General features: G+C 40.2%; 1 protein-coding gene across 10 annotated transcripts; it reads right to left on the bottom strand.

Annotated features, from left to right (window-relative positions):
- Window positions 1-952: 952 nt before the first annotated feature.
- KEL (Kell metallo-endopeptidase (Kell blood group)) lies at window positions 953-24,800 on the bottom strand. 10 transcript variants are annotated; one of them, XM_087759402.1, is made up of 21 exons: window positions 24,606-24,800; window positions 24,354-24,506; window positions 21,999-22,140; window positions 19,028-19,216; window positions 17,430-17,633; window positions 17,301-17,338; window positions 16,708-16,832; window positions 15,847-15,993; window positions 14,636-14,698; window positions 13,459-13,647; window positions 12,974-13,119; window positions 11,559-11,682; window positions 10,937-11,047; window positions 9,764-9,862; window positions 9,130-9,207; window positions 8,588-8,691; window positions 7,530-7,640; window positions 5,281-5,348; window positions 4,886-5,043; window positions 3,724-4,017; window positions 953-2,621 (listed from the first exon to the last, which is right to left on the bottom strand). In XM_087759402.1, the coding sequence occupies exons 7-21, from the start codon at window positions 16,765-16,767 to the stop codon at window positions 2,445-2,447; spliced, it is 1,929 nt and encodes a 642-aa protein (XP_087615528.1). In that variant the 5' UTR covers window positions 16,768-16,832; window positions 17,301-17,338; window positions 17,430-17,633; window positions 19,028-19,216; window positions 21,999-22,140; window positions 24,354-24,506; window positions 24,606-24,800; the 3' UTR covers window positions 953-2,444. The 10 variants fall into 10 exon arrangements, with proteins under 10 accessions (XP_087615528.1, XP_087615524.1, XP_087615523.1 ...); XM_087759398.1 differs by lacking the exon at window positions 17,301-17,338 and having other exon boundaries at window positions 19,075-19,216; window positions 22,073-22,140; XM_087759397.1 differs by lacking the exon at window positions 17,301-17,338 and having other exon boundaries at window positions 19,075-19,216.
- Between the last annotated feature and the right edge of the window lie 2,709 nt (window positions 24,801-27,509).

A 27,509-nucleotide genomic window follows, 5' to 3' on the forward strand; every position in this document is an offset into this window, starting at 1 on the left:
TGAAGGATCTGCTGTTGGGTCTGGCTCTTTCCCTGAACACTGGCAGCGTTGTTCTCTTTTTTTATGTGTGACATAAGGCATGAAATAATTTCTATGGTTGTGGATGATACCAATTTGATAACAATTTGAACATCTACCCGTGTTTCATGATCACCTAGTAGGCATCATGGCTTATCTTCACCAACCACATCCCAGGGAACTTGAAAGACTGAGGACAAGGGCAGGGACCTTGTGTGCATATTGAAAGTGTTTCCTTCTCTCCTTGGGAAACACAATAAATTCTCAGTCCAAGACTTATGCAATTTTTTTCTAAGCCAGACCTCCTTTCTTGCACTTCCCATAAGCTCTTTGTGTAAAAACATCATCATTAGTAATAAACAAGAATTGATTCAACTGGTGAGTTCAAGGGTGAACTGGTGAGTTCAAGGGTGAGTTCAAGTTCAACTTCAAGGGTGACCCTGTCTTTTAAACTGAATATTCATAAATTCGTAATACATTGTAAGAACAAGAAAAAAATTGCATATCCCAGGGAACTGCCCCCCCATACACTTAACAAGATAGATAGATACAAGAATAGTTAAAGACTCCTCAAAATGCAGACTGTCAATAGCTTTTCCTTTTTCTATACACTATAAACAAAGAAACCAAGTAGTCTCAGTACACTGAAATAACTTCTATATTACACACAAGGTCTGGTACAATCTTAATTGCTATTAGCATCTAAAAGAAAGACAGTCTGGACATGCTGCTAGGATAAAATTGATTAAACAAGTGCAGAAAGAGTATACACTGTTTAAATGGTAAAGATAAGCACAAGCCCAATTTTGTTATTTTTTATGATGGGTAAATAAGTCAAATTATTATGAGGTATTATTCTTTATTACTTGTGAAGTTCAGCTAAGAACTCCAGTCATGCTGGGAACAATACAAATACAGAACAAAGAAACAAGCCTGGTCATAAAGAGTTTGCAATCAAAGTATTTTTTTTCTCTGAAGCAAACACTTTATTACTGTTTCAGTTAATTAATGAAAACAAAATCTCTGAACAGTCTGTTCTTGGAAAATATTTCGCTGCATTGGTCAGTACTTGGAAAGGATTAACACAGTTATTAGGATTTTCACAATTTTTACAATTCTTACATTGGTAAGGGATGTTTCCACTTGCCATTACCTATTCCACAAACAAGCCCCAGGCAGCCAATATAATAAGTAAAACAAAAATGCTCCCATAATTAAGAACAGTTTGAAGAGTATGCAAAAGGTAGGAGTATTTTGTATACTTATTAACTTTGGTAAATTTTAGAACATTGGTATATATTTTCTAATTATCGCAACCTGAAATTGCTATAATTATTATGTTGCTCTTGAGAATATGCCTTAAGCACTTCTCCTGCTACCCTAAAATATATTATTTCTTACTCTTTTTTTCCTCTAAAGTAAATTAATACCTAAAATTCAATTTCAAGGAGAAAGTAAAATCCTACAGCAGCTCTACTCCTCTGTTTGGATGGTAAATACTTATAAATGTATGGATGAGAGAACTTTTAGGGGTGAGAGACCCAGGTTCAGGATACAGAGAAGTTCTTGGAATTCTAATTGTTCAGTTTTCATAGACTTCTAGAAACCCTTGTGACTGTCCCAGACTCCACCCTCAACCATATCCTTAACCCTAAATAGAGACTAAAAGGATCTTGTTGGAAAAGAAAGCAAGCAGAGAGATAATCTGTTCTCAGCTCCCAATCCCCCTCCCATCAATGTGGATGCTTTCCTTTTTCCTTTTGTCTCTTAGGAGTTTTGCTGATGAAACAAAAACAGAACAGGGAAGGCCTTCAATAACCTTCATTATTAAGTGACTTATCTTTCAACCTAGAAGCTGGAGCCACTGAGTCTTTCCTACTGCCTATCTCCATTTATTGGGAAAAGAAGAGAAGAGGATTCTTTCCTCTCTGGTAACTGATATGTGTGGTTTGCAGAGTAACCCACAAGATTTCCCTAAGAGCCAGTCTTAAATGAACAAGTCTTAGAGCTCCAGCTTATTGCCTTGTCCGTTCAACATGACTGTGAGGCTGCTGGAATAGACAGGGAAATGCACTGAACAGAGGGACTAATAATGTAACAGTCGTTCTGTTTGCAACTCCTCAGAAGTTGTTGCCTACTAGAGACTGGGTAGTCACCTTGCTACCTTGGGACTTGCTAAACTCCAGAGTTTTCGCATCTGGGACAGAGTGCTGAGAGCAGTAGGAGGAGACACTCTTCCCTTATGAGGTCAGTTTAAGAATTTTGCTACCATCAACTGCTGAGGAAAGGATAACAAGAAAAGGAAAGTAGAGGAGTGAATAAGAACACCATGTCACCCTAGGGGCCCTGAGAAGATGGTCATACTTTCACGGGTCAGGCCTTCCTCTCCCTGGGGTCATATCTCTCTTCCTCCTTTTCCATGAAGATTACCAGATGTGGCACTTGTTGTCTGGGTTCATTGGGGATCCACTGGAACAGTGGAATTGCTTGGCAAAGTCCTGGCTATTGCTGACAGGCCCAGAGACACGAAGTGGCAAGGGACTGTGCGGATCTGTGCTCAGGGAAGACTGTAGTTTCTCAGGATCCTGATGTCCACACATTGCCTGAAAGGAAGCAAAATAGAAAAGTCAGTTTGGCTGAAAGTCCTCATGTGAACAAGACTTAAAGCTCCTCATGCCTCTGCACAAGTGACTGAGGCTGCTGGAGTAAACAAGGAAACACACTTACATGGTTGCCAACAATGTTCAGAACTTTCCCTTCACCACCACAATTTCTGACTGTTTTCCCTTTCCCTAAACTTCTCTGTCCCAATTTTCCTATCTGAAAAGCCATCCTCTCTTTTTCTATACTGTGTAGTCCAGAACACAAGATATGTAGACCACCTTGGAGTTTAAGCTCGTGCAACCTTGGACTCCATCTAAAATAATGGTATAGATGTAGTCTCAGTGTCTAGATTCAGCTTCTTAAACAAAAGCAGTAAGCGCTTATCAAGAAAGGAGAGCACTTACTTACACAACATCCCTTTACTACTTGAGAGATTGGGGTAAGGTTATGTGACCTTACTGGTATTAAACTGGCAATCCAAGCCTTCACTTTTGTGATTTCAGTCTTTATTCATTGACAAATGATGCAGTAGCTGCCAAATACCCTCTGAAATGCAGAGACCAAGACCCAATAATCTGTGATTGCAGAACTGCTTTTCTACACACTGTTCTGACCTAATGTCAATACACGCACAAAACTTTTCCCTTTGCACAATTACCGTAACTTATAAGGGTGTGGCTTTTCTGAGCACAGAAATCCAATGATCTATCATGAGGAACTGAACTGCACAGCTATGCACAACTGCACAACTTTGCACACATCGTTAAACCAGGTTCCCACAGAAATCTCAAACTATGTGTGCATGTACTTCTAGTTCTTTATCTCTAAATAACATTCTAAACTCTTTTTTTCACTATCAGTCACTCAGAATGACATGACATCTAGTTATTCACCATGACAGAGAGGCGGATGAATGAAGGGATGGAGAGATACGTGCCTTTTCCAGTAAAATTCCACTTTCCATGTGTAAGATTGCTCACAACAGCAAAAAAAGCTGGCAATGAAGCATGCTTTCCCTGACACAACTTGTCTGCTACAATTTAATTTTGGTAGATTTCAGAGCTTTGTAAAAGATATATTTGGAGACAGGCCTTTTGTTACCTTTGAGATCCATAACAGGTTAGGGGCCCTATATGTGAATTTTAGCTTTCTAGGTAAGATTCTGGATCCCCCAGAAACATTGGTCATTCCCAGTTCTGTGAAGAGGTGGAAAAGTGATTGAATATTGAGAAAGACAAACTGTAATAATGTGGAAGACAATGGAGAGTGAGAGAGAGACATGACTAGCCTAGAATTCATTACATGAGCAAAACTGAGGTAGAAAAGCTGGTCGTGTGAAAGTCCAATCTTAGGTAAATCCTTTTCTTTGTGTTTTTTCAGCCAATTCTTGTAGGCCTGTGGAGAGAGAAAATTAATAATAATAAATTCCCCTTCAGATAGTGTCCCAAAACCATGTCTTCTGTCAATGAAATATATCAATCTAATATACATTTAATAAATTAGTAAGTTTGTGTCTCTCTCTCCTCACTCTGAGGCTCCCTGCTGCTGGCCATGCCCCTAATAACTCTAACACGGAAGAGTAACAACATAGCTCCTTTGCTTCCCATTTCAGACACTAGCACACGCACATCGTCAGAAGAGAAGATATGGGGACTGCACTATGAAAGAATGACAACTACTTTCAAAGAAAGTCACAAATATTTGAATGAAAATTAGAAGACTTTCTACCTCCTAACATTCTTTGTGCAAGAATGTAACAAGTACCGTCTGAGCCCTAGAGATCTCAGAGCACCCTGCACTCAGTAATTAATTAAACTGCTGAGCTACTGCATGAGGAAATAAAACATTCTCTCTGGACTAAAGAATTGCTGAAAACATCATTATGGAGTCATTTTACCACCACACAGAATTCTGGTTCATCTCAGCTGAGTTCCTGAAGTATAACATAAACATATAAATAATAACATGCTTTTGTATGCATGACATAAATGGGGAAGTAAAGAAAGGCCCACCCCAGAATTGTTGAAAGAGAGAAGTGGTTTTACATGGAAGTACTAAGGTTATGAGCAAAGCTTTGTGAAGAACCTACGTCTGGAATAGCAGAGGACATGCAGGGCACATGCTGCACTGGCACAGGCGTGCAAGAAACCTGGAACTGGAGCAGCATGTAGGAGAGGGATGCAGCAGCAGAGCAATCTTGTGACATGGTCGTTGAGTTGTGTGGTGAGACTATGAGATTAGAGAAGTAAGTAGGCTACAATACCTGGTAAGCAATAGTGAGCCCTCCAGTGTCAGCTGTATTCTCTAACAGTGTAAAAGTACCATTGACCTTGAAGCCATAGCTTTCATACTGTTCAACCAAGCAGTCTATAGATTTCTGTAGTGCGCTCCTGTTGCATGTAGGACAGCCCCCAGGCAGCACTGTGGGAAAAAAAAATCCTAGAAAGTAAAGGTATTTCTGGCATTCACCTGTATTCCTCACATTAATCACTGAGTCTTCTTAGTAGTCAGCATGGCCTGGAACGGGTTTTCCTTAGCTTCATCTACTTTAATAATCTATGTATACATTGATATAGGGACCAGGATTTAAGATCCCCTGAGGGAAAGTGCCAGCGGGGACCTAGGAGAATAAACAAAGACACCACAGCTGATACCCACCATAACCATAGAATGTGTGAAGAAGTTCATGTGCCATGAAGACCCCAATGGCTCCAAAGTTCACAGCACTGAAATATAAACATGAGAAGAGTGCTTTTGAAAAGAAAAAGAGGATGAGCATTCTTTATAGCCACTGAGCACAACTGTGGGCTTCACAGGAGCATTCTACTCTGAGAGCACACAGAGGCACTTTCTATTTATTGTCTCTCAGGTGTGGGATACTCTGTAAAAATGCAAACACAAGTATAAATTACTCTACCAATGCTTAAAATTGTACTGTGGGCTTGCATTAAAGTATTCATAGCTATGAATATAATATGAATATAATATGAATATAATACAAATATAATGAAGAGTTTGTGAATGAGAACCTGCCTTTATTAACTCTAACAACATGTATTGTTGTTGAGAAAGGTCCTTATTTACCCACTACTGGCTGAACTGCTGCACAAACAGTAACTGCAGTGGTAATCATACAAAAGCAGGATGGTTGGAGAAGCAATATTGCAATAGTTGTCTAGTGAAAAATGATACATAAAACTGGAAAGGCAAATTAAAATCATGAAGGTTTGACTACAGTTACTCTGGTCTAGCATTGGTGATCTCGCTACAAGCAAGAAGTTGTACTAGAGCCCTCCAGCAGTTCTTTCCAATCAGAATTTCTATGATTCTATGCAATGAATTTATAAATGGTCACACAAGTAAGAGTACACTCAAAATACATTTCCATAATATGAAATGATGGGCTCATTCTTTCTTTACATGCACTGATTAATGCTGCTGAAGCATGAAGTGATTGTAGTAGATCATTATTACATCACTGGGAACTCAGTAGGAAGTGACAAGAACAGAACAACTCATCTTCTCTTAGAACTGCTCTTTCAGAAGTTCTGGAGCTGATAACTTATAATTGTTGCCCAGAGAAGTTGTGGATGCCACCTCACTAGAAGTGGTCAAGGCCAGGCTGGATAGGGCTTTGAGCATCCTGATCTAGAGGAAGATGTCCCTGCCCATGGCAGGGCGGTTGGACTAGATATCTTTAAAAGTGCCTTCCAACCCAAACCATTCTATGATTCTATGATTCTATAACAATTGTACTGCTTTGCTGTCTTATTTTAAAAATTATCCTCAGTCATCTGAATTGGCTTTTGTCAGTAAAGTTTAAACTTTGGACCATCATCTGAGAAAACGCTATTGTGCCAACTCTCCAAAAGCTGATCAAGTTTGACTTATCAGTCTACTCAACTGGGATGACAGTGAGAAAAACATATTTTACTAACACTGAATACAAAAGGAATAAGAAGTTGTAGGCACTTTTTCAGAGAGGAAGAATATGGTAAGTGATAGCCCATACCACTGGAGAAAATACTTTTTTTGTTATTCTTTTGAGGTATCCATACTATAATGAATTCATTAAATACTGCAAGCACTAGAAGATGTCATACAACTAGTGGTAGAAGATCACCATGGAGAAAATAATTACTTTTAACTGAGATATGTTTCTTTCAAACTTCAGCTTCTTGCCACAGTGTGAGGTTATCTTTCGGTACAACGGGATTAGGAGAAGTATCTATCCATTACCTTGCAAAAAAGGACATCAAATAATATTTTTACAGTCAACTGTTTTAAGTGCTTTTAATATCAGAAAAATATTGCTTAACAGATCTGTTCCATATGATGAAAGAACCCAGCTATAAGCGTATGGCCTACAGAAGTGTCATTGTTGCAGGGGAAGACCCAGAATTAAAAATCTATTTGCTTATTAGACAAGGTTTCTTTAAAAAAAAAAGAGAAGAACTGTGTTTGATCCGTTTGAAAAAGACTTCTGACAAGAAGTTGCTCTGTGAGGCTCCTGTTTTCTCTGGGTTAGATTTCTATAGGCTATATTTCAGGAATTCTTGGAATCTAGAAAATGAGAGGCAAAGGTGAAATGTCTTCTTTGCAGTTAACCTACATGAGACTTCTGCCTCTCTGCTCTGGAGTAATATACTTGGCTTAGCTTAGTTTCACCTAGATTCTGATTTTGCTCCAGCAGAGTCAATGATCATACTCTTTCAGAATTCCTAAGGCAGTATCCTTTAGAAAAAGCTGGTTTTCCCCCCTTTACTATGTCTTTCTGGAATGCAGTAAGAAAGACGTTAAAAACAGACCCGTTAAGAGGTTAAAGACAGACCCGTTAAGATTCTTCCTGGAAATATGGTGCAGCCAAGGGACTACATTCAGCTTCCGCGTTTGCAGCCCCTCCATACCTGGGAAACTCCATGTGGAAAAAAGGGCTGCGGAACATTCCAGCAGGAAAGACCACCATGTGCTGCCTTATTGAGTAGTATGAATGCACAGTCCAGGGGGACACATGCCAGCTAGAAGCAGAAAAAGAGAAGTGAGAGAATGTATTAACTCCTTATCTCATACTTTGCTCCTTTCCTCCACTGGGCTTGCAAAAATGGTCTGCTCGGTACAACTGTTCATACAGCAGCAGCAAATGATGAAATTCACATTACCTAAAGTTAAAGGTGTTTGAAATAAACTTTCACTTGTTTACAAATGGTCAGAGCTAGTAGCTTAGCTTTCATACACATTAAGGGATTCACACTCACAACATCCCTGTCAAGTAAGTCAGGATTAGTAACCTTCTGTGAAGTCCTGCACAGAATACTCTTCAGGTAGTATAAGGTCCCAAGCATGCCTGTCAACACTGCCTGTCTTCTGAAGCATCCTATGTCCTGCCTTTGAGGTGACCCTGCCAGCATTCACATCATCACAGTGCATTGCTGCTTGCTTTGCTGCTAAGTCCAGGAGAACCAGCTATCCCTCTTACTCAAGGGTTCATGGGCAAAAAAGGGTCTTTTTTCAGGGGTCTGGGGCTCCTTCCACAACAGAGGGGTTTTTTGCTACCATGGGCTCAGGCTGAATACACGACAGGCTGCCAGATTCAAGGCTTTTTTAAGCAGGATGCAGGAATGCAGCCTTGCAGCAAAGAAGGACAACAGCATCTTGTCTTGCATTAGGAGAAGTGTCACCGGCAGGTTGAGAGAGGTGATTATGCCCCTGTATTCAGGACCGGTGAAACCACATCTGGAAGTACTGTGCCCAGTTCTGCCCCACCCCCGCCTGCCCTCCTCCTTCTTCCCCAGTAAAAGAGAGATATAGACATACAACTGGGAACAGTCCTGAGTGACCTGCTCTAGCTGAGCCCACTTCGAGCAGGAGGGTTGGACTAGGTGGTCTCCACAGGTCCCTTCCAGCCTCAGTTAGTCCATGAGTGTGTGATTCTGTGATATTTTTCAAATCACTATCTGACACTTACTTGTCCTGTGAGTGATGTTGAAGGAGTTTCAAGTAGGAATTTTCCCTCAGTACTTTCAAGCAAGCCACCACATTGAGGAAAAAATTGTCTTCATTTATCTCCAACTGTGGGAAGAGACAGATAATGTGACTGTTATAGGACATGAGTGAGGAATGAATTGGGCAGTATGAGAAAGAGAAAAGTCCCATGAGTCAAAAAAGGGTTCATCAAAAGACAAGCCAATGGAATACTTGTGGTTTTTTCCTCCCAGTTCTAAAGACCTTCAATTTTAGATATGACAGGAATGTTATCTGCAAGCCAAACAGAACATACAAGCAGGTCACAACCAATCTCTATCAGGCCAGCCACTCTAAATAGGAGACAGCATAAGCACTATAGAAGCACTAGATAAAGGTTCTCTGGGCCCATATGTTCTTGGAAAATGAACTGTAGGAAATGCGCATTACTCCAGAGGTCATAGCCTCTTAGCAGCAGACAAGATAGCAGTTGGTACAGGTAAGCTGCCAACAATGAGGCAGGCATGTTTACATTATATAGCTCACATTCTGGTATTCCAGGTTCACTTTGGCAGTCTGGAGTATGTGAGCTGGATAGCCAATCTCCACTTGTAGTTTGGAAACCTAAAAATCATAACAAACAAACAAATGAACAAAAAGAAGCATGACCAATAGGAGGTTTTACATTCTAGAAGTCCTTTTTAAACTCTGTTTCTAAACAACATAAACACAATCTATGAATCAGCCCTTCAAAATGACAGCTACTCTGTTTCAACAAGACATCTTCTCTTGCTACTCTGCTTTTTTAAGTCAATGACCTGAGGCCTAATGTTGTTCTACTCTTCTTTTTCTTTATAGCATTATTTTCTGGCATTCAGCTTTATCGTTTTTAACCTCTCTAGGTGTATAAAGCTGAACTGTATCTCAATACAATTAGTTCAAAGTATCCATGGACAAACAAACACTGAGCCTTTCTATGTCTGCACATCAATGTATGATCATACGTGTGTGATGGCACTTATAAAACCACCTACAATTTTCAGTGTATATAAGATATCTATTTAAGATTGTGTGCCTATAGAAGCAGGTAGGAATATGTGAAGGTGCAGGCCCCTTCCATTCCTTCTCCAAAGGCTTCAGGGAAAGGAAGGCCTCAGTAACTTCTGCTTTCTGCACGCACCAACGCTTTAGCCTCTTGGCGAGTCTGTTCATCCATCCACTCCAACTGATCCAGTTGGCCATAGAGGGCATCTTGAATCTCGGAGAACATTTGCTCAGCCTGCCATGGAGAAAAGAAGGCATGGTCAGAACTGCAGAAAAACATTGTTCAGGCTTAGCTACCATCTTTCTATGTTCCAGCAATTCAACCACAGAATAACTGGGGGAAAATTCCTTTTCTTGTGATGAAAGAGGAGATTTCAGCTTCTACAATGATTTAGGCTTAAGCTATTTCGCATCCAGTCATTCCTTACAAGGCTCACCATTCTCTCCCACACACCTGTTCATCTTGCCTCTCATGATAACTAAGAGGGAAACATGATTCTTTTTCATTCAATCCCTGTTGGGATAGGAATGGACCAAAAGATTGCCCCACTGCTTGAGTGAAATGAAAATTCAGTATCCACAATTATTTCATGCTGGTGTCTCCCTTTCCAAAGTTATGGCAATCTGAGTCTCTCCTTCGCAAAATGATGTTTTGTGCATTCAGCTTTGTGCTTCACTACACATAGTCTTAGTTTTCCATTAACTTTTCTTGGGGTTATTTACTCTTGTTACTTTATATACTGCAAACTTTGTAAAACCTTGTGCCTACACTAATTTCCCTCAAAAGAAAAAGGAACTCTGATCATCAAAGGAAAAAAAAGAAATCTTTTCCATGCTGCTGGCAGGTGTTCCTTTTACTGTGGATCCACTGAGAACGTTTTGGCATTGATTTGTTTCTGTACAACTGGTCATATGATGGCTTAATTGCTTGGCAATTGAAAATCTTATTTAAATATGTCAGATTGGTAATGAATACTGTTAATACTAACTGTCATTCCAGGAAGCACACTGAGGTTGCATTTGTAGGGCTGTCATAGGTACTTGTGCTGCACAGATGACTTTGCTAACAGTTGAGATAAAGATAATAACTGGTATTTTAGCATTGATTATTCTAGCAAGGACAGCAATGTCTTGTTCTGACATCTTTCATTCCCAAAAAAGGAGGGCAAGTACGTAAGTACAGGAATCTGTAAAAAGGTATGAAACCTACACATGATTTTGCTGCCTTGATACGGTCTTAAGTTGGCATGTCAAAAAAGAAAGCGATGAAGGTGAGCTCTGCTTGGGGATTAAGAGGATGAGTACCTACAAGTTTCTTGGTCTGCTGAGGGAAAATTTCTTGCACGATCATCTGCCCTAGAACTGGCTCAAAGAAAGAGCTGGTATCAGTCAAGCACTTCCTCCAGCGCTCAGCTGGGTTCTGTAAGAACAGAGAAAGAAATAGAGACACATGAGAGTGAGGACAAAGAGATAGGAAGACAGTAAAAAGATATGTAAACGTGCAGTCAGTAGTATATACGCTGCTATCTAAAAATGACAGCAGTGAATGATAAGAAATGTAGTTCTATTTAAGCTACTTCAGAGAACGTTAATCAAGTACAACATTGATTTCCTTATGATTTACTCCACTTACTTTCACACAAGATGAAGATTCATATGCTAGCTGAGACAAATACATAGAAGAAAGCTGACCATCTGTTGTCCCCTACCCCACAACACAGTGCATTTAACTCTCTAGAGTTTTGTGTGTCATGTCTACTCCCACATTTCTTTGAGAAAATGGAAAAATTTAATGGCCTAGTGAGAGTAGTTTTCCTCCCTAAATCTAAGAAACTACATCCAGACAAGGCATCAAGAGAATATCCAGAAGGCCTGCCCTAGGGTGTTCAGCTTCTGGGGAGGCTGAAGGTGATGGTTAAAGGCTAACTCACCATTTTAGATCCCATTTTTCCATACAGAATCTTAGATAGCTCCAGGCGTGCATCTTGGAATCGACTGTCAAGGGCTGGGGAGAGATTCCCAATCAGACAAACAATCATATAAATGTGAAGGACCCTGTAGGAAAATGACATTTTAAAAGACTGAAGATTGAAGGCTGGTGACTATAAACACGGAGGCGTGGCAAGTGTCAGCGGAATAATTTGAGGCAGAGGAACCCTAGTAACCTGAACAATGACAACAAAGTACTCTGCACGGGCTACACCTGGGGCTATCAAAGGAGGATGATTTGACATGAGTCAACCAAAGAAACTGTCTCCCCAAGAAGACTCAAGGGATAATTGCCTGCTGCGGCACAGGATTCTTTATGGGAAGCAGGAGAAAGAGCATTTTTAGGACTGGGTGAAACTTATTCTAGAATCTTTTGAGGCGTCTGTGGGATTCTGTGAGACTTATTATGGGATGTTTATGGGAAGGACCAAAGGCAGGGAAAGGGAAGGATCGTGGTGGATTGGGAGGGAACATGCATGGGAAAATGGAGGGGAAGAGTGGTAAGAGGGAACGGTTGAATGTAAGCTTGTGGCTTGCCAGGATGTCTGCCTGATTGAGCCCTGTACATGATCACCAGAATCTGTCCTATCTTATTAAATGCTATTCTTAAATAACATTCTACTCTCTGTGTGTGGGGTTGGGACTGGATACTGGAGAGACAAGGAGTCTGAGAGTTGACTACTGGAGGGACTTTGGTTTAAGCTAGCTGCTGGATAGAGCAGAGGTCTGAGAGTTGGCTATTGGAAAGACTAGCAGTTTGGACCAACTACTGGAAAGATCTGCTTGTAGATGCGTGCTTGTAACAGGAAGAGTCTGGAGTACCAGCAACCAAAATAGGGCTGCAAGACTCAGGGGCTCATACATCCAGCTGCAGGCAGCTGTGGACACAAGGGGATCTGGGACCAGCTTCTGGACAGACTGAATATCTAAGGCCAGCTATTGGAGTGATCCATATTGTGTGTGTACATATATATATTTCACTAGTATAGACCAATGCTGATCAGCTGGAGAGGAGGAATAGGATCAGGCTGTCTGAGCTGTTCATGTTTGTATGAGTGCCATGGATGGGTGGGTGCCAGTAAAGGCACTGTGCCCCATCTCTGTTGATCTGTGTGACACACACACACATATATATTTATATGTGTGTACATATATAGGGCGTGTATGTGCAAGCCTATTGGGAATATATGCTAAGCCTTAGCACTGGCTGAACCTGTGGATACAGAGCCACAGCAGCCTTGCAATTGTTAGGCCACTGGGTTCAGCAGCCTCTAACACAGACCTCTTTAATTTATGGTATCTGAAGTTAATATTTCTTGAGGCATGAACAACTACAACCATAGATATTGACTCCTACCTTTCCTTGTGCCATTGTTCGATGAGCTGTGACATGCCTCTTAAGTAATCCATGTCATGCACTGCAATTGGCTGAGAGAGGTTCATTGGCATAGGATGGAAGACAGCCTGGAGACATGACAGCCAGTCAATAGCAGGTGCCTTTTCCTAGAAGCAAAACAAAGCTTACGTGCTGAACAGTTGACTGACAAGAAATAATAGGGAAACTGGGATAATCTCTCTAATACTGTTAAGAGATACTTTCAAGAAGTTAAACTGGTTTTATGATGTGGATATTGATTACAGAGAGAGAGCTGTGGGCCTGAAAAATCCAGCTGTTGTCAATAAAAACCGTAAGTTAATAGGTTATGTAAAGTTCACAGACTCCAAGTGTAAGCTGCAAGGGAAGGGCATCTAAACAGAGTGTCTCATATCACTTTTGATCTGGATCTTCAAAATGTGAATGTCACACGTAATCGTGTTGCTCTAGTTGTAAGGTATAGATACCTGTAGCTCCCTAATGGTAGTGCGAAAGAACAGCATCCCCCTCTGCTGCCTTTCCTGCAGTGGGGTGACAACTTGCTGGAGGTTAGAGATGAAGGACAAGGTAAGAGAAAAGGAATCAGGGGGACCATCCTGTGGCCCTCCAAGTAGGACCCCCAGTTTCTTCAAATATGAGAGATACACACGGAGAACCTGCAATACAGAGCATACGACCAGTGGGAGAAACATGACTGAAAATTAGTCACCCCATTCATCCATCCATCCATCCATCCGACCATCCATCTTCACCATATAAGTTTCAATCTTTCAAAACCACTGCAGCCCCATCCCTAAAACTGTCTTCTTCACTGCTACATCCCTATGTAATTCTTCATGTGGAATACAGTTTGCCAAGTACAGCTCCTCTCTCAGTGAAGAACACTGAATTCCCAAAAGGTTAGTTTTGTCCCAGCTTGCAATTACGTTAAATACCAGAATCATTTGAGAGATGTGGGCCTGCCATCTCTGGAGTCAAAGGAGAGAGATGTAGTGATACAATAAGCCAGTATTTTTGATGGAGAGAAAATGCCAGCTTCTTGCTTCTATGTTCATGAGGTATCAAAGTAATGCTTGTGATGGGTAGGCTTATTTTTTGAGGACTCTTCTGAAAGAGTCAGACTGAGAAACTGAAAGCAACTCAGTTTTTATAAAGTTCAGAAAAATGACAGAGCTGTGATGAAATTAACTTTGTTGCAATAACTCCCAAGGTCAAAGAGCTTGTTTCCCCAGCTTAGGTTAAAACATTTTAAAATAACTTTAAAAATGCTAGCTACCCCTCCCCCAATACACAGATTTTACATTATAAAGCCTTACTTTGGACAAGAACATTTTTTTAAACATTCATTCAAGGTGAAACCTAGAGGGAAGTCCAGGTTCACATTACTTAGCAAATACAAATTAAAACTATAACATTCTGTTTCGACACTAGAAGTTTTAAACCTGGCATCTAAAAATGGGTTACATTTTACAAACTATCTTTTTGGAAAAGTAGAGAGTTTTGTAAATAATTCCTTCTGGAGACATTTTCAGAAATCACTGACCGTAACCCATGGAAACAGACCACTCTGAACCAGGAGGCAATTCAAGGAGATCCCTACACCAAATAGCTATTTTTACCTTTCTTCTGCCTCTGATATGTTACCTCAAGATAATTTTTCTCTTTGAATTTACTCTCAGGTGGCATCTCAAACTCAGGATGGTCAATCTGCAAAAAGGAATAAAGGAAAAACATCTCGCTTTTTCCAGAAACACTGGAAATGTGAGGATATGTTCAACAGGCTTTATTTGTTTCTGTGTCACAGAATTTGAAATGTTAATAAATTGCTTTTACTTTTGGAAAATGTTTGCTAAGTAATTTTTGCAGATCTGTCGTATTCTGCAGCTTATTTACAAGATCATTACAAATCTGCAGTGACTGATATTCAAATATAAACCACATGGTTAAATATTTCTACACGGTGCACTGCTTTTGGCTAGGAGAGACTTAAATTTCTTCATAGTAGCTTGTATGGGGCTATGTTTTGGATTTGTCATGAAAACAGCATTGATAATACAGGGATGTTTTAATTATTGCTGAGCAGTGTTTATCCAGCATCAAGGCCTTTTCTGCTCCTCACACCACCCCACCAGCAAGTAGGCTTGGGTGCCCAAGAAGTTGGGAGGGGACACAGCTGGGACTGCTGACCCCAACTGACGAACAGGATAGTCCATGCCGTATAACATTGTACTCAACAGTAAAAGTGGGGGGAAGGAGGTTGGCCAGGGCTGCCATTGCTTGGGAACTGGCTGGGCAGTTGGTGGTGAGCAGTTGGGGTTTTTTTGCATCACTTCTTTTTTTTCTTTCTTTTATTTTTTTTTTTAGTTATTAAACTGTCTTTTTCTCAACCCATGAGTTTTCACACTTTGACCCTTCTGATTTTCTCCCCCATTCCACTGGTTGGAGGAGTGAACAAGCAGCTGTGTGGTGCTTAGCTGCCTACCAGGTTTAAACCACAACAGTGAGCTGCAAAATTCATAGTACACTATGTGTATTATACACATAGCGTCCGTTATTGTACTAGTCTTACCCATGAACATAAGAAGAACCAGACCCTTCCACAACAAAGTACAATCTGCACTGTCAGGCAGAAGAGATGAGAAGAAAGTAAGCAATTTATTCTTCCTCATCTGCTCATTTTCCAGAAATAAGTGCTTTTTATGTAATAAAATCAAGAAGTTTTTACTGAAATTTAGGAAAACTTTCTTCAGAGAAGAACATAGGGTTAACTTGAGCAAGCCTGGGTCTCATGGGCTGTGTAACTGACTCTTTATTCCCAGTGCTTCCTGATAGTTTTCTTTCTTTAGTCCACTCACCTGAATAATATTGGTCTTGAGGTCAAAAGGACTAGGTCCCACGTGGACTCTGAAAAAGGGAAAGGTGCTGTATCTGCCCATGAGAATCTGAAGAGTTTCATTAAAATCTTTTGCTTTCCCCACACCTGTGATATTCCATCCACCAACCTAGAGAGGGAGAGGCACAACATGACAGCAGGTGAGAAAAACACTTGTTTGATCCATATTTACAATTTTTTTTTTCCATTCCTATGAGCTCAGTCATTATGACAACTGAAAAGCGGCAAAGCAAATAGCAACAGGGGAAACTCATGAAGATTTCTACATACGCTGTTGGCTTTAAAATGACCTGTCACTTTCACTTAAGCAAAGCAACGAACTGCAAAGTGACACAGGGAAAAGGAATTATAATTATCAACAGACAAGGTGTACAGGAGAAAAGCAGAAGGAGGAGAGAGGAAAGAGGTCTTATTTTTCTAAAGCCACCCAGAAGGACAACCAGGGATCAGAGATTACAGGTCCTGCCTCCCTGACAAGCGAATTCACAGGTTCTGCTTCTGCTGGAATGTTCTGCATGCTCATTGGAGACAGGGCATAAATGCTCTTTGCTGGAGGTAGATGCACAACCTTCCCCAGCACTGAGAGGAGTCTCCCAGAATGGAAAGAGGAGCATTTTCCTCTTTAAACAAGCTCTCCTGAAGCCTGAAGGAGTGGATGACAATAAGATCTTAGACACAAAAATTTCAGCCGTTTTGCAAGATGTTCCCTGATCTGTAATTTGGATCCTATTGAACTGAGCTTCTGAGATTAAAAGTGATCCCTCTTTCCTTTTCCCTGGAGGAATTATCTTCTGGAGGGAGAGGAAATAGTACAAACATTCACCTGATTTAGGAGGTCCTTCAATGGTTGACTTCCTTGGGATTCTATCCGTTGGGTATCCATGCAGGAGCGATAGAACTGGATTGCTTTCTCCTTAGCTGAGCCTCTTATCCCAAACTGTGGGCCCTCTGAGAAAAAAAAATAGATGAAAAACTACAAAAGTGGTAAAAAAAAAAAAAAAAAGTTGGGGCAGTATTAGACCAGAGAAAAGTTGTAAGAAATATTACACTGTACTTTGATTCAGAACAATTTTGTAAATACATCCACTTTCCCACAGTCACTCAAAGCAAGAGACCTTCTAGTGCCATGGCTCTTCCTGAGTCCAAATATCTGAGTTTCTTTGCATGGAAACAGGAGCACAACAGGAAGGTGGTGCATATCAAGGCTTCAGTCCTACATGGAGTCAGGACACGACCAGAGTGCATGTTCAGACAAGCACAACAAAAAGGGTCTACTTTTACAAGGCAATAGGAAAATGGTTTGGGTTGCTGTCAGAATTTTAAAGGGTGACTTTCGTCTGTTACACTTGGCAAGGGGAACTAAAATGTTTAAACTGCAGCTATTGTAATATGACATGCTCAAGAATAAATCTGTACCTGTAATGACAGAAGAACGAAGAGACTGGACTCAGTCCCTGTTAGGAATGATTGTGCTCTCAGTTATTAGTATTCCCAGCTCTGATTGAGGAAGATGCTGAAGGTAACACACCAATCATCTGTCCCTACCTAAAAGCCTTTTCAGGATCAACTGGTTTTCTTCCAACAACACATCAAATACATTTAGTGATTCTTCTGTGGTTCTGCTTGACTGTTTGCCTTCCCAGCTGCCACAGGCATATTTGTAGAAATCCTCACAGGGGTCTACAGTGTCATTCCTAGAATTCAGGAGTCTGGCCAACAGTGTAAGACCCAGCTCGGCATCACAGGATCCTGGGCAGGAAGTAAATAGGAGAGAACTGAGCAGTGACAGTGGAGAGTGAGAACAACTCCAAACAAACAAAAAAAAAGAGTTATCTGTGGGACATTTCCCCAGAAAGATTTATTTTTGATATGAACTCCTTTGCATGCAGAGTGTTGAATTCCTTGTAAGGTTTTCCTGAATATAGAACAACGTGTGTTCTCTCTTTCACTTCACAGGAAATTGCCTTTGCACTTTATAAGGGAGAGTCTTTAAATAAAGTACAGGCAATTGGTCCAGAGGTGGTATTCTCTGTTCTTACTATCTAGGCAGTCACAGGTTGGATTATTCTGCCTTCTCAGTGTATTTTCTCCGAATCAGCCAAATTTGGCCAAATGATAAACAAGAAGCAACTGATGGTGTCAGCACATGAAGCAAAAGAAGGACATAGCACACAGAAAGTAAGGAGTTAAGTTTAAAACGTGGAGGGGCATGTTCAAGCATGGGAAACATTTCTCAGCAATGACATTTGTTAAAACAGGACAAAGACTTTCTAGTACATGTTGCTTTGATCTAAAACTCCCTTTATCTAAACCGCTGCAAATCACTGGGTATGTGTTCTCATTTTGGTTCAGTGTCTTGTATCAACATCAGATCAGATCAATTACTTGCTGAAATAAGCCACTTGTAAATCAAAGTAAGACTTTCCATACTATGGTTTCAACAGTTGACATGGGAGGAGATAGGCCGAGTGGAGACAGACAAGATCTAAACTAACAGTCTTTCCTTGGTCTCTCTAGTGAATGGTCTCCAATACATAACAGGGGGTAAAGAAAAATGCTAGGTGGAGTCAATAATGTTTATTTTGGAGCAGGGAATGTCTGTATCCACCAATATAAATGCACCTTCAGTTCTGAGTGTTCTATATGCATAAATATCTACATGGACCATTCTGCAGCCAGTTGTTTAGCAAATTTGAAAGGCAAATTAATATTTCTGGTCTATGCTTACAGCTCCCCCATTAGCAAGAGACTATGACTTTGTACACTATGACTGCACTGGTCTGTGCTAGAAAACTAGGACTAGACTTAGTAAGTCAGAGATGGAAATGTGGAGGAGGAGCTCCAAATGTCAGATTCAGTCCAGTTTCCTGGAGGTGACTACAGACAGAGCATGACACAATGATGAGATGCAAGACAATATAATGATGCTCTCCCTCAAAACTGGGCCCAGGCATATTAAATGGCAGGCAGAGGAGGAGGACAGGTGTGGGATCTCTCCCCACTATGACCCAAGGAAGAGGCAGAACAGTGTACCTTTTTTACAACTGGTGTTAGGATTCTTTGAGATTCTGAAAGTCTGATTCTTAACACAGATGTTAAGTCTAATACACAGTGGAGGAAGGTAGGAGAGAAAGGAGTCTTACAAATGGAGTGGATGAGGAAGCAGGGAAAAGGGTATCCCGTATTATACCTAGACCACAAGTCATCATGATGTAGGTGATAAGCAGTGTAAAGCCAAGGAGAGTACTGAGAAGAAGTGTACACAGAAGTAGGCTTTTCCCCTGAAGGCATCGTTCTTTCTTTGCACCTGTTCTCAGCTCCTGGTCAGAGGTCTAAAGAGAGAAAAATGAAACAAACAGAAAAAATGAAGAAAGAAAAATTCATATTAAAGTTAGCACTGGTCATATACTCCGTCTTCCACCTAATCTACTAGAAAATCACTCACAGGACTAGTGCCAGAACACCAACAGTCGTCCAAGTCATCTAGGTGACTATACTCTGGGGGATTTCTTACCTCTTTCATTTCCCTGTCTTTTCCAGCTACAGCTGTTGCACAGTGTTATGAATTATGCGTTGAAAAGCCAGCTTGCCATGAGGGAGGCCTGTCCCTCTGTAGTTCCTTCTGGTCTATGGAATCAACTTGCATATACCTCCTGAAGATATCAAAGCCTTTTTGAGCCCATAAAGCTAATAATGGGATGGACTGGTGATTCTTTATTCTGTTACAATCTGGCAACCTGAACACTAATTTCAGATCTCTCCTCAAGAAACAACTCCTGCATCCTAAGCCCTCTAGTCCAGTTCAAGTGGGACAAAAGATTTGCCCTATTCTAAAAACTGCAATAAGCTGTAAGTCACAGAGAAGATCTTATATACAGACAGGTTTTTATCTCACTTAAATTTAGTTGTGTTCATAATCTAGGTGTGTCTTTTTAGTCAGTGGAGAAGGCTAGGCACCTTATGAGTACAGCTTCTATTTCAGACATCTGTCTTAGGATGAGCTGAAGCATCCTCCAGTGACCTGTCTTTTTCTCCATTGACTGCAAAGGAAGCTAGATGACTATGTTAGGTTACGCCCCTAACATCTACCTGGATAAAGTTAGGTAAAATGGCATTTACTGTGTGAGTCCACTGCTTCTACATGCTTTGATGTACATAAGTCTGGAGAACAGCAGATTACAAGAGAACAGACATGGGAATAGATGCTGGTAATATAAGGAAAGGGAAAAAACTTGAAAAATGAAAAGCGGAATAACTGAATAAGAATATACAGTGAGAAAAAAGGAGGCAAAAGGGAAAAAAACAGAAGATAATAGAAAACCTGGGAGGAAAGAGGGATAGAGAAGAAACAGTATAGGAAGCAAGGAGTAAATCTCGTAGGTGTGAAAGCTGCTGGAAGTGCTACTTTCAGAGTCTTACATGCCAGTGTCAGGGCCTGGCCTGTATTGCCCCCACAGCCTCAAGTTTAGCTCCCTGTGCTTAAGCCTGGTTCTCTGATAAAAGCAAGCTGTTTGAGAAACCTTGACAGGCCTTGGAGCTCTTTGAGAAAAAGCTAGAAGCAGCCTCAGTGGACGTGCCCATTTCTTCACTTGGGAGCTGCTTTTTGCAGCTCTCATGAGTGATCCCCATCTGAGCTATGCTGCAGCAGCAGCCATGCCTATGGCTGGCCATGTACTCCATTGATCTGGATCCTGAGCTTAACATACAGACTTGATTCTACAGGTTTGACCTTGGACTTGCCTCCTTGCAATGGACTTGCCTGGCAGTCTACACTCTTGGTTGACCCTGGCTACTGTCACCAGACCTGCCTTACCTCCCTTCATTCCTATACTGTGGGGGTGTACTGCTTGCTGGTAAAATCATTACTTGTTGTCTGCCTTGTCATGACTCTCAGGTTCTAGATTGTCTGCCCTTGCTGCTCCTTTATATGCAGCAGCTAAAATGCATTTGTCACCGCACTCGGTATCGATCTTTGCCACAGAAAACATAGATCTTTACAAAAATCACAAGAAGAAATGAAGGAAAATCCTACAAGAATTAAGTACCTCACAGCATATACCCCTTCACCTGAGGAAAGGCTAAGGAAATGAATGAGTCTGCTGTTAATCATCTTGCCTAATATACTATGCACAATTCCCATACAAAAACATTAACAGAACAGAAAACACAGAAAGAAATACAAAAACAGACCTCATCCTTTTATATCTTTCAAACATGCATTTTATTCAGTCAGTAACAGAAGCCTCTCAAAAGCATATGTCAGCTTACTTGACTCATGAAAACTGCTGACAAGATTTAAATACCTAGCTGCTTTTCTCCCTTTAAAATCCTATTCTCCTGACTTCTTTAGGCAGGATACAGAATAACTAAGTGGAGAGCAAGTACATACAAGTAAATCCTGGCATTAAAAGGTGCTAGGTACAGAACATGACAATACTGGCAAAGTACTGTGTAGGAAATCTAAACAAGGAAATCCAAATTCCTTTCATACGCCCCTATAGTAAAACGCTTTAGCTTTTATTCCTCAAGTGGAGAGTAAGTGTCACGACCTAACAGTGTGGCAGGGAAGTGAGCAAAAGAAAATTTGCTTGGCTGAAAAGGAAGAAGAAAAAGTATTCTTCAATGTACAAGCCCTCATCTCTCACCCTTTAGGAGAGAGTGAATGATTTGCATCCACAATACTCCTGACTTCTCTGTTGCAACAGACTTCTTGTTTTTCACATTGGAAATCTGGCCTATTCCTACTATGAAATATTTATAATTTTGCAATTCTTTGGTCTCATGTTATCAGAGGACATCTGTTTCTCTCTTTCGAGTACTAAATGGCATGGCTGTGGAGATACTATCAAGAAATTGGTATTTCAAGACTGTCACTGCAATTTCTGCCAGACTTCTGGTTAACAGTAGGTCTATATCGGGCCTGTACATTATGTTCCTTTTGAAATAGAAAATGCATCAAATAATAGATTTTTAAAAATCTGTAGGAGAACTAGACTGTCCCCCTCAAGACTCCAATGTGAAACAACTAGAGAAGTAGCCGTCTGAGAACAGTATACCCCAAAAGAATAGCGTACCCCAAAAGAAGAGACAGGGGAGTGGAAATCGGTTGTGTACCTCTACTTAGAAACTGGATTAAGGTCTGTGTTATGTGAGCCATAAGGATAAAAAGTGTTCTTCAAACACTTCACCTTCCATAAGGAATGTCTTTCTAATCTTGCCTCTGTTACTGGGGCTGGATTTGAGAGAACTTGTGCACCTACATGAACAGAGAAAAAAGAGGAGGGCAGTCATACTTCGTTGTCCCTTATATCTTTTTCATGACAATAGCTTAAAGAAATCTAGACAAATACCTGCTCCTTCAGTACTCTTATAAAGAGACTGACCCGGGCAATATTCCTGTCAGATTCTTTATCTAGTATGAACTTCACTTTTATGCCACAAATGGACTAAGTGGTTCACAGAACACAGGCACTGAAATACAGAGCCCATCCGAGTTCAGTGATTCTTGGTCAAGGAAGTGTAGATGTAACTAGACAGAGCTGGAGGTGGGATATAAAACTTCCAGGGCACAGGATGCAGGAACATTGCATAGCTTGCAGGAAGCAGAAGCACTGTATTGTGGCATGTTTTGAGGCTTGGTTGCCTGATCCAGCATGCTCCATATAAAGAGACAAGTGAATAGTTTGAACAAGCCTGTGGAAAAGGATAAAGAGCCTTTAATCTCTGACAGAGCTTTTCCATGTGGGCCTCTCTTATGAGTAAGTGAGAAGAATGATTAGTATTTACATGAAGTTGAAGATCAATGCAATTTCCAGTACAGTTTCAGTTCTTTCATGCTTTTCTTTTAAGACTGTGCAAGTGGTCAAATTCAAATGGCTTCACTGTAAGTAATTGAGATCAAATGCCTGTAAAATCACTAAAAGCTGACTTCTAATTGTCCTTAATTATAAAATGAGTAATTTTAAATGTATGTACTACATGAATCATCTGATTCAAATGTGAGCATGACTTAGGCTAGCAGAATCTTGATAGGTACTCTTATCACTAAAGTAAGAACTGTTTGATGCAACTGAATCAGCCAAAGAATTTGATTTTCCTTTAGCATCTCCTTCTTTCTGTTTGTGAGCCATTCCTGAATTCTGCAGGGAGGTTGAAGTTCCTCTTCCTAATTCTTCCTCACCTTGCATTTTCCCAGTGTTTAGTGCTGTTGCAGAAAAAGAAGCATCTAACTTTCATGAAAATAAAGTAAATTAAAATAAAGAGATCAAAAGCAGGGAGAATTAGAGTTATTTTTCATAACTATTTATGAGACAATTTAGGGGTATTATTTTTCAGCCAGTAGATTATTCATGAATTACTGACTTTGGCTGTTACCCAAATTGTGTTTATCACATTAGTCATGTGGATGACATGTTTTCAGACTAATGCTCCAATAGTCACAAAAACTTCAACGTTTTCTTAAATTTATCTTTTGACAGCAAATCACTTAAGCACATAAATTGAACACATTAAATGCCATTTGAGAAATAATATTTTAGCCTGTGTTCAAAATATAGTACCTGCTAACATGAGAAACTAAACAGAAAGTTTGCTGAATTATATTCTAGACTACTAAAAGTCTGAAGCATAGCCATGGCCAATAACTATTTAAAATTACGATTGTTGTCTCATCTTTATCACACAGAAATATGAGAATAGATATACAAAACAAACATTTCTGCAAATTTTTCAGCCAGAAAAATGCAGACAAGATAAAGTGGCCATTTGCATTATGGCCCCAGCTCTTGCAACACTGAACAGCTCTCAACATAAGAAAACATACAGATTTCTTTTTTTATATTTTTTAGTTACATAGAAAACTTTACTTATCTCTATTGTCCTTGAATGTTTTGTACATTTTAGCAACCCTGAGCTAACAGTTCAGTTCAGTGTGATTTTTCTGTAAATATGCAATTAACACTTTACTAGTTATTTATCTAAGACATCAAATCGGGAAAAGGACACCACACTACCTGGGGAGCAATTAGGCTTACAATGTCATTCTCACATTCAAAAAACTATGCCATGTTTACCCACAAGTATTTGTGGGGGAAAAATTTGCATGCTTCTGCATAAGTACTTTCTTAAAAAAAAATCGTTGAAAAAATGGGGATATAAGAAAAGATGCAAATAATCAGATTATTATTATTACTACTACTACTACTTATTGGTCAGTGCTTCAAACAGATCTGAACACAGCCTCAGAATGGCCATTAGGACGACTAACAGGAAGGACAAAAAACTCTAAATCCCACATCCCACATCATTAATTCTGAGACCTGGACAAGCCTCTTCTGGATACAAACTGTCAAAAACTCAACTGCTCCAGTTCCCTAGGGCAATAAGCAGTGTAGCTGTGACAGGGGAAGAAAAAGAGAGGGGTGCAAGGAAGGTACCTCAGCAGACTGCAAGACAGACCCATATCCTTACCTCTAGAAGAGTCCTCATCCTTGTCACTGAGCAGGCTTTGCTCCTGTGGTTACTACAGTTGTCAACTCTATTTACTTGTTTACTATCAGTCTTCTGTGCCAAGACACACTACTGACTTCAGAGACAATCTCTTCTTCCCAGCTTGCCTGATTGCTGTGGGGAGGAGAGAAGAGAGGAAAAGCTCTGAGAAAAACACCCTTAAAGAAAATGGGAGGGAGAGAAATTGATACATTTCTGCAACTCTCCACCCACCTTCTCTTCCTAACACCTCTACTTCTCATAAACCTATGTATTTTTTTGTTCCCTTCTGCATCTCCCTGTGAGCCTTGTGTCTTTCTGTCTCTTGGAGCTGCACTGAAATCTTTTTGATTAGAAGTACATGATTCTGTATCTCCCCCAGCCTCTTCTCAACTATTCGCGGCTTCTTTTCTCTCCAACAGCGTTACTATCCTGTGCACCCAACAAGCCTGTTTTGGTCTGATATTCTCACTGCTACTAGCTTGTTTCAACCTGCTGCTCTGGGGCCTGGAGGCCTCTGCCTATTGCAAGATAATGTGGGTTATGGATCCTAGTGCTCCTTCTCCCTCAAAAGAAAGGCCAATATGCTGACTATTTTTGCTCTCTCATCTGCATCCAAAAGTCCATTCAAGCGGTGAACACAAATCCATTTCTGATTCTTTTTCTTTTACATTAAGAGTCATAAAAGAAATCGTTCATTACTGATTCTATTTACAGTTGTTCATTGCTTCTCAGGAGATGGCCAGCCTGTGTGTCTTTGTTTCCTTAAGGATGCATAGTGGAAAGATTTGGAAGGGAATTTTCTCAGCTTTGAGGACTGGGAACCAGGATCACTTCCCTGAGACAATAAAAACTGAGTAGTGGATGTTGGGAGTTGAGACCTTCTCAAGCGGCAGCTGGGAGCTCAGAGACATGGTGGGGACCAGTTTGATGTCAGCTTCCCAGATGACTGAAACAAGCAGAATACCAGGACAGAACCGTTTACCTCCCCACCTTGCTAGTCTCTCAGGGGAATATGATGTCTTGGTTCACTAGTCTGAAGATAATTAGATTATCTGTTCAGTTGTTCAGAGCTTCCCAAATCTTTGATCTTGCTCCTGAAATCCAAATCTTCTTCCCGTCTGCATTGGTCTGATTTTTTCCCTATTCCTGTAGTGCTTGCATAATTTCTTAACATCTTTGATTATACTGTGACAACAGACTTATATGTGGCTGAAACCAGTTACTTACAATTCTTGCTACCTCTCAGGTCACTGGCAGCTATATATTTCTACATTTACCAAACAAACAGCTCTAAATACTGTAAAAAAGGTCCTTGCATACTGCAATAAAGGTCTTTGCTGACCTTTCTTTCCTTGCAAGAGGTCTCTTCCCTTCATCTTAACATCAGAATCCAATCTGCAAATACTTCTTCCATAAATGATTGAGATTCGACTTGGTGGAAATAACAAGACACTCATGTGGTAGTCACAACTCTTGCATCACTGAGAGGAGCATTACTGTGATCCATACTGTCCAACAGATAGAGAGGTGCTTTGTTCATTGTGGCCTAAATTAATTTACAGCTAGTCAAATCCCAAATCTTTGTGCAAACTGAGAAATGGGAATATGTAATCAAATTCAGCCCTTATAATTCTTTGTTTCAACATAGCTTTAAGTCTTCCATGTGTTTCTGCCACATTTGCCTTTGAGCCTTTTCTACTCTTCCCTATTTTACATCTTTTCTCACAACAGCTACAGTTCTAGTACTCTTTCGCAAATGCTTTTCAGTAGTTGCACTGTATAGTAAAGACAAAGAAATGGTATGCAAATGTGTGTTAACTATAAGTAATCTTACAGTGGAGATATCTTTGTAAACTGACTGGACAAATTTGTTCATGACAATGTGCAGTTTATTTATCTGTCTTATCTATGTGTCTGAACACTTCCATCTTCATAATTACAGCATCTAACAGCGCCCAAACTTCAAGTAATAAAGTTAATTCTTCCTTGTTTTTTTTCTAACGAACACTATCTAGGCTTTAAAATTTCTCTGGGCAAGGAATGTATTGCCTTTTTGATTATAAAATGGCTATGATGGTTTTGAACACAATGTAATTTAAATTAAGGCAAGTAATAAAACCTTGGCTGAAGTATTCAGTTTTAAAATGAAACTTGAGAAGACCAAATAAGTCTTTTGGTCAATATGCCAATGGAATATGATTGGTGTTAACACAGTTTCATGAACCAGTATCTTTTAAACAGGTCCTCTACCTACTCTTGATTAAATGTAATTTTACCACATAATTAGACAAAACGTTACATTGATATTGCCACACTATACGGATTGTCACACACACACTATCTAGAAATACTTTGAATGTGTATGTATGGACAATTTTTTCCAAACCTTGGAAACTAATCAGGACACATCTTGAAAAGTAGTTGGGTCACAACCTCATTGTAAGTGTGCATAGGATGTTTCAGGAAATGAAATGCACATCACTTTCTCAGTGAAGAGCATGGGTCTTTGAATTAGTACATGTTTCAGTGGTGCTGTGACGCTGAGAAAGCTGTCTTGCAAGATCTGGCATGGAGGTGGTGTTCACTTTCCTAAGTCATCACAGACCATAATAACACTATATACTGGATCTAACAGAGGCTACTGTTGGATTCTGTTGGAAGAGTGTGCTCCTGAGTAGCATTCTGCTGCAATAGAGTTTGTTAAATAATTCAGTAGGAAAGTTGAACTGTTATGGAGAGAATCAAGTTGTTAAAACTTTTATTTATTCCACAATTCATGTCTCTCTTTGGAGAGAATGTGAATTTATTTCACATAGATGTTCTGTGTGTTTGTGCTCTGAGATATCCATGTGTAAGACATATTTTATCCAAAATTATATGACGCACACTTCAGAAAAAATCTGTTTGACTGTGGTCATTGGCTGAAGCTGAGTAATTCAGACCCTGTACTTTTCTTGCATCTATCAGAGTACGGACAGAGCACATTTGCATCTGGCAGCAATAAGCCAGGGAAGCATATATTACATTTTCCACACAACCAATTGGATATGGAAGTCTTCTTCAGGTTAGGTAACACCGAACAATGTAATGTCTGTATATGCATTTAAGCCTTGAAAAAGGTCTACCTTGGAGGGC

The sequence above is a fragment of the Nipponia nippon genome, unplaced genomic scaffold (genome assembly GCF_047370975.1).
Source record: "Nipponia nippon isolate SJK-2023a ecotype South Korea unplaced genomic scaffold, ASM4737097v1 scaffold_2, whole genome shotgun sequence".
NCBI classification, from domain to species: domain Eukaryota; kingdom Metazoa; phylum Chordata; class Aves; order Pelecaniformes; family Threskiornithidae; genus Nipponia; species Nipponia nippon.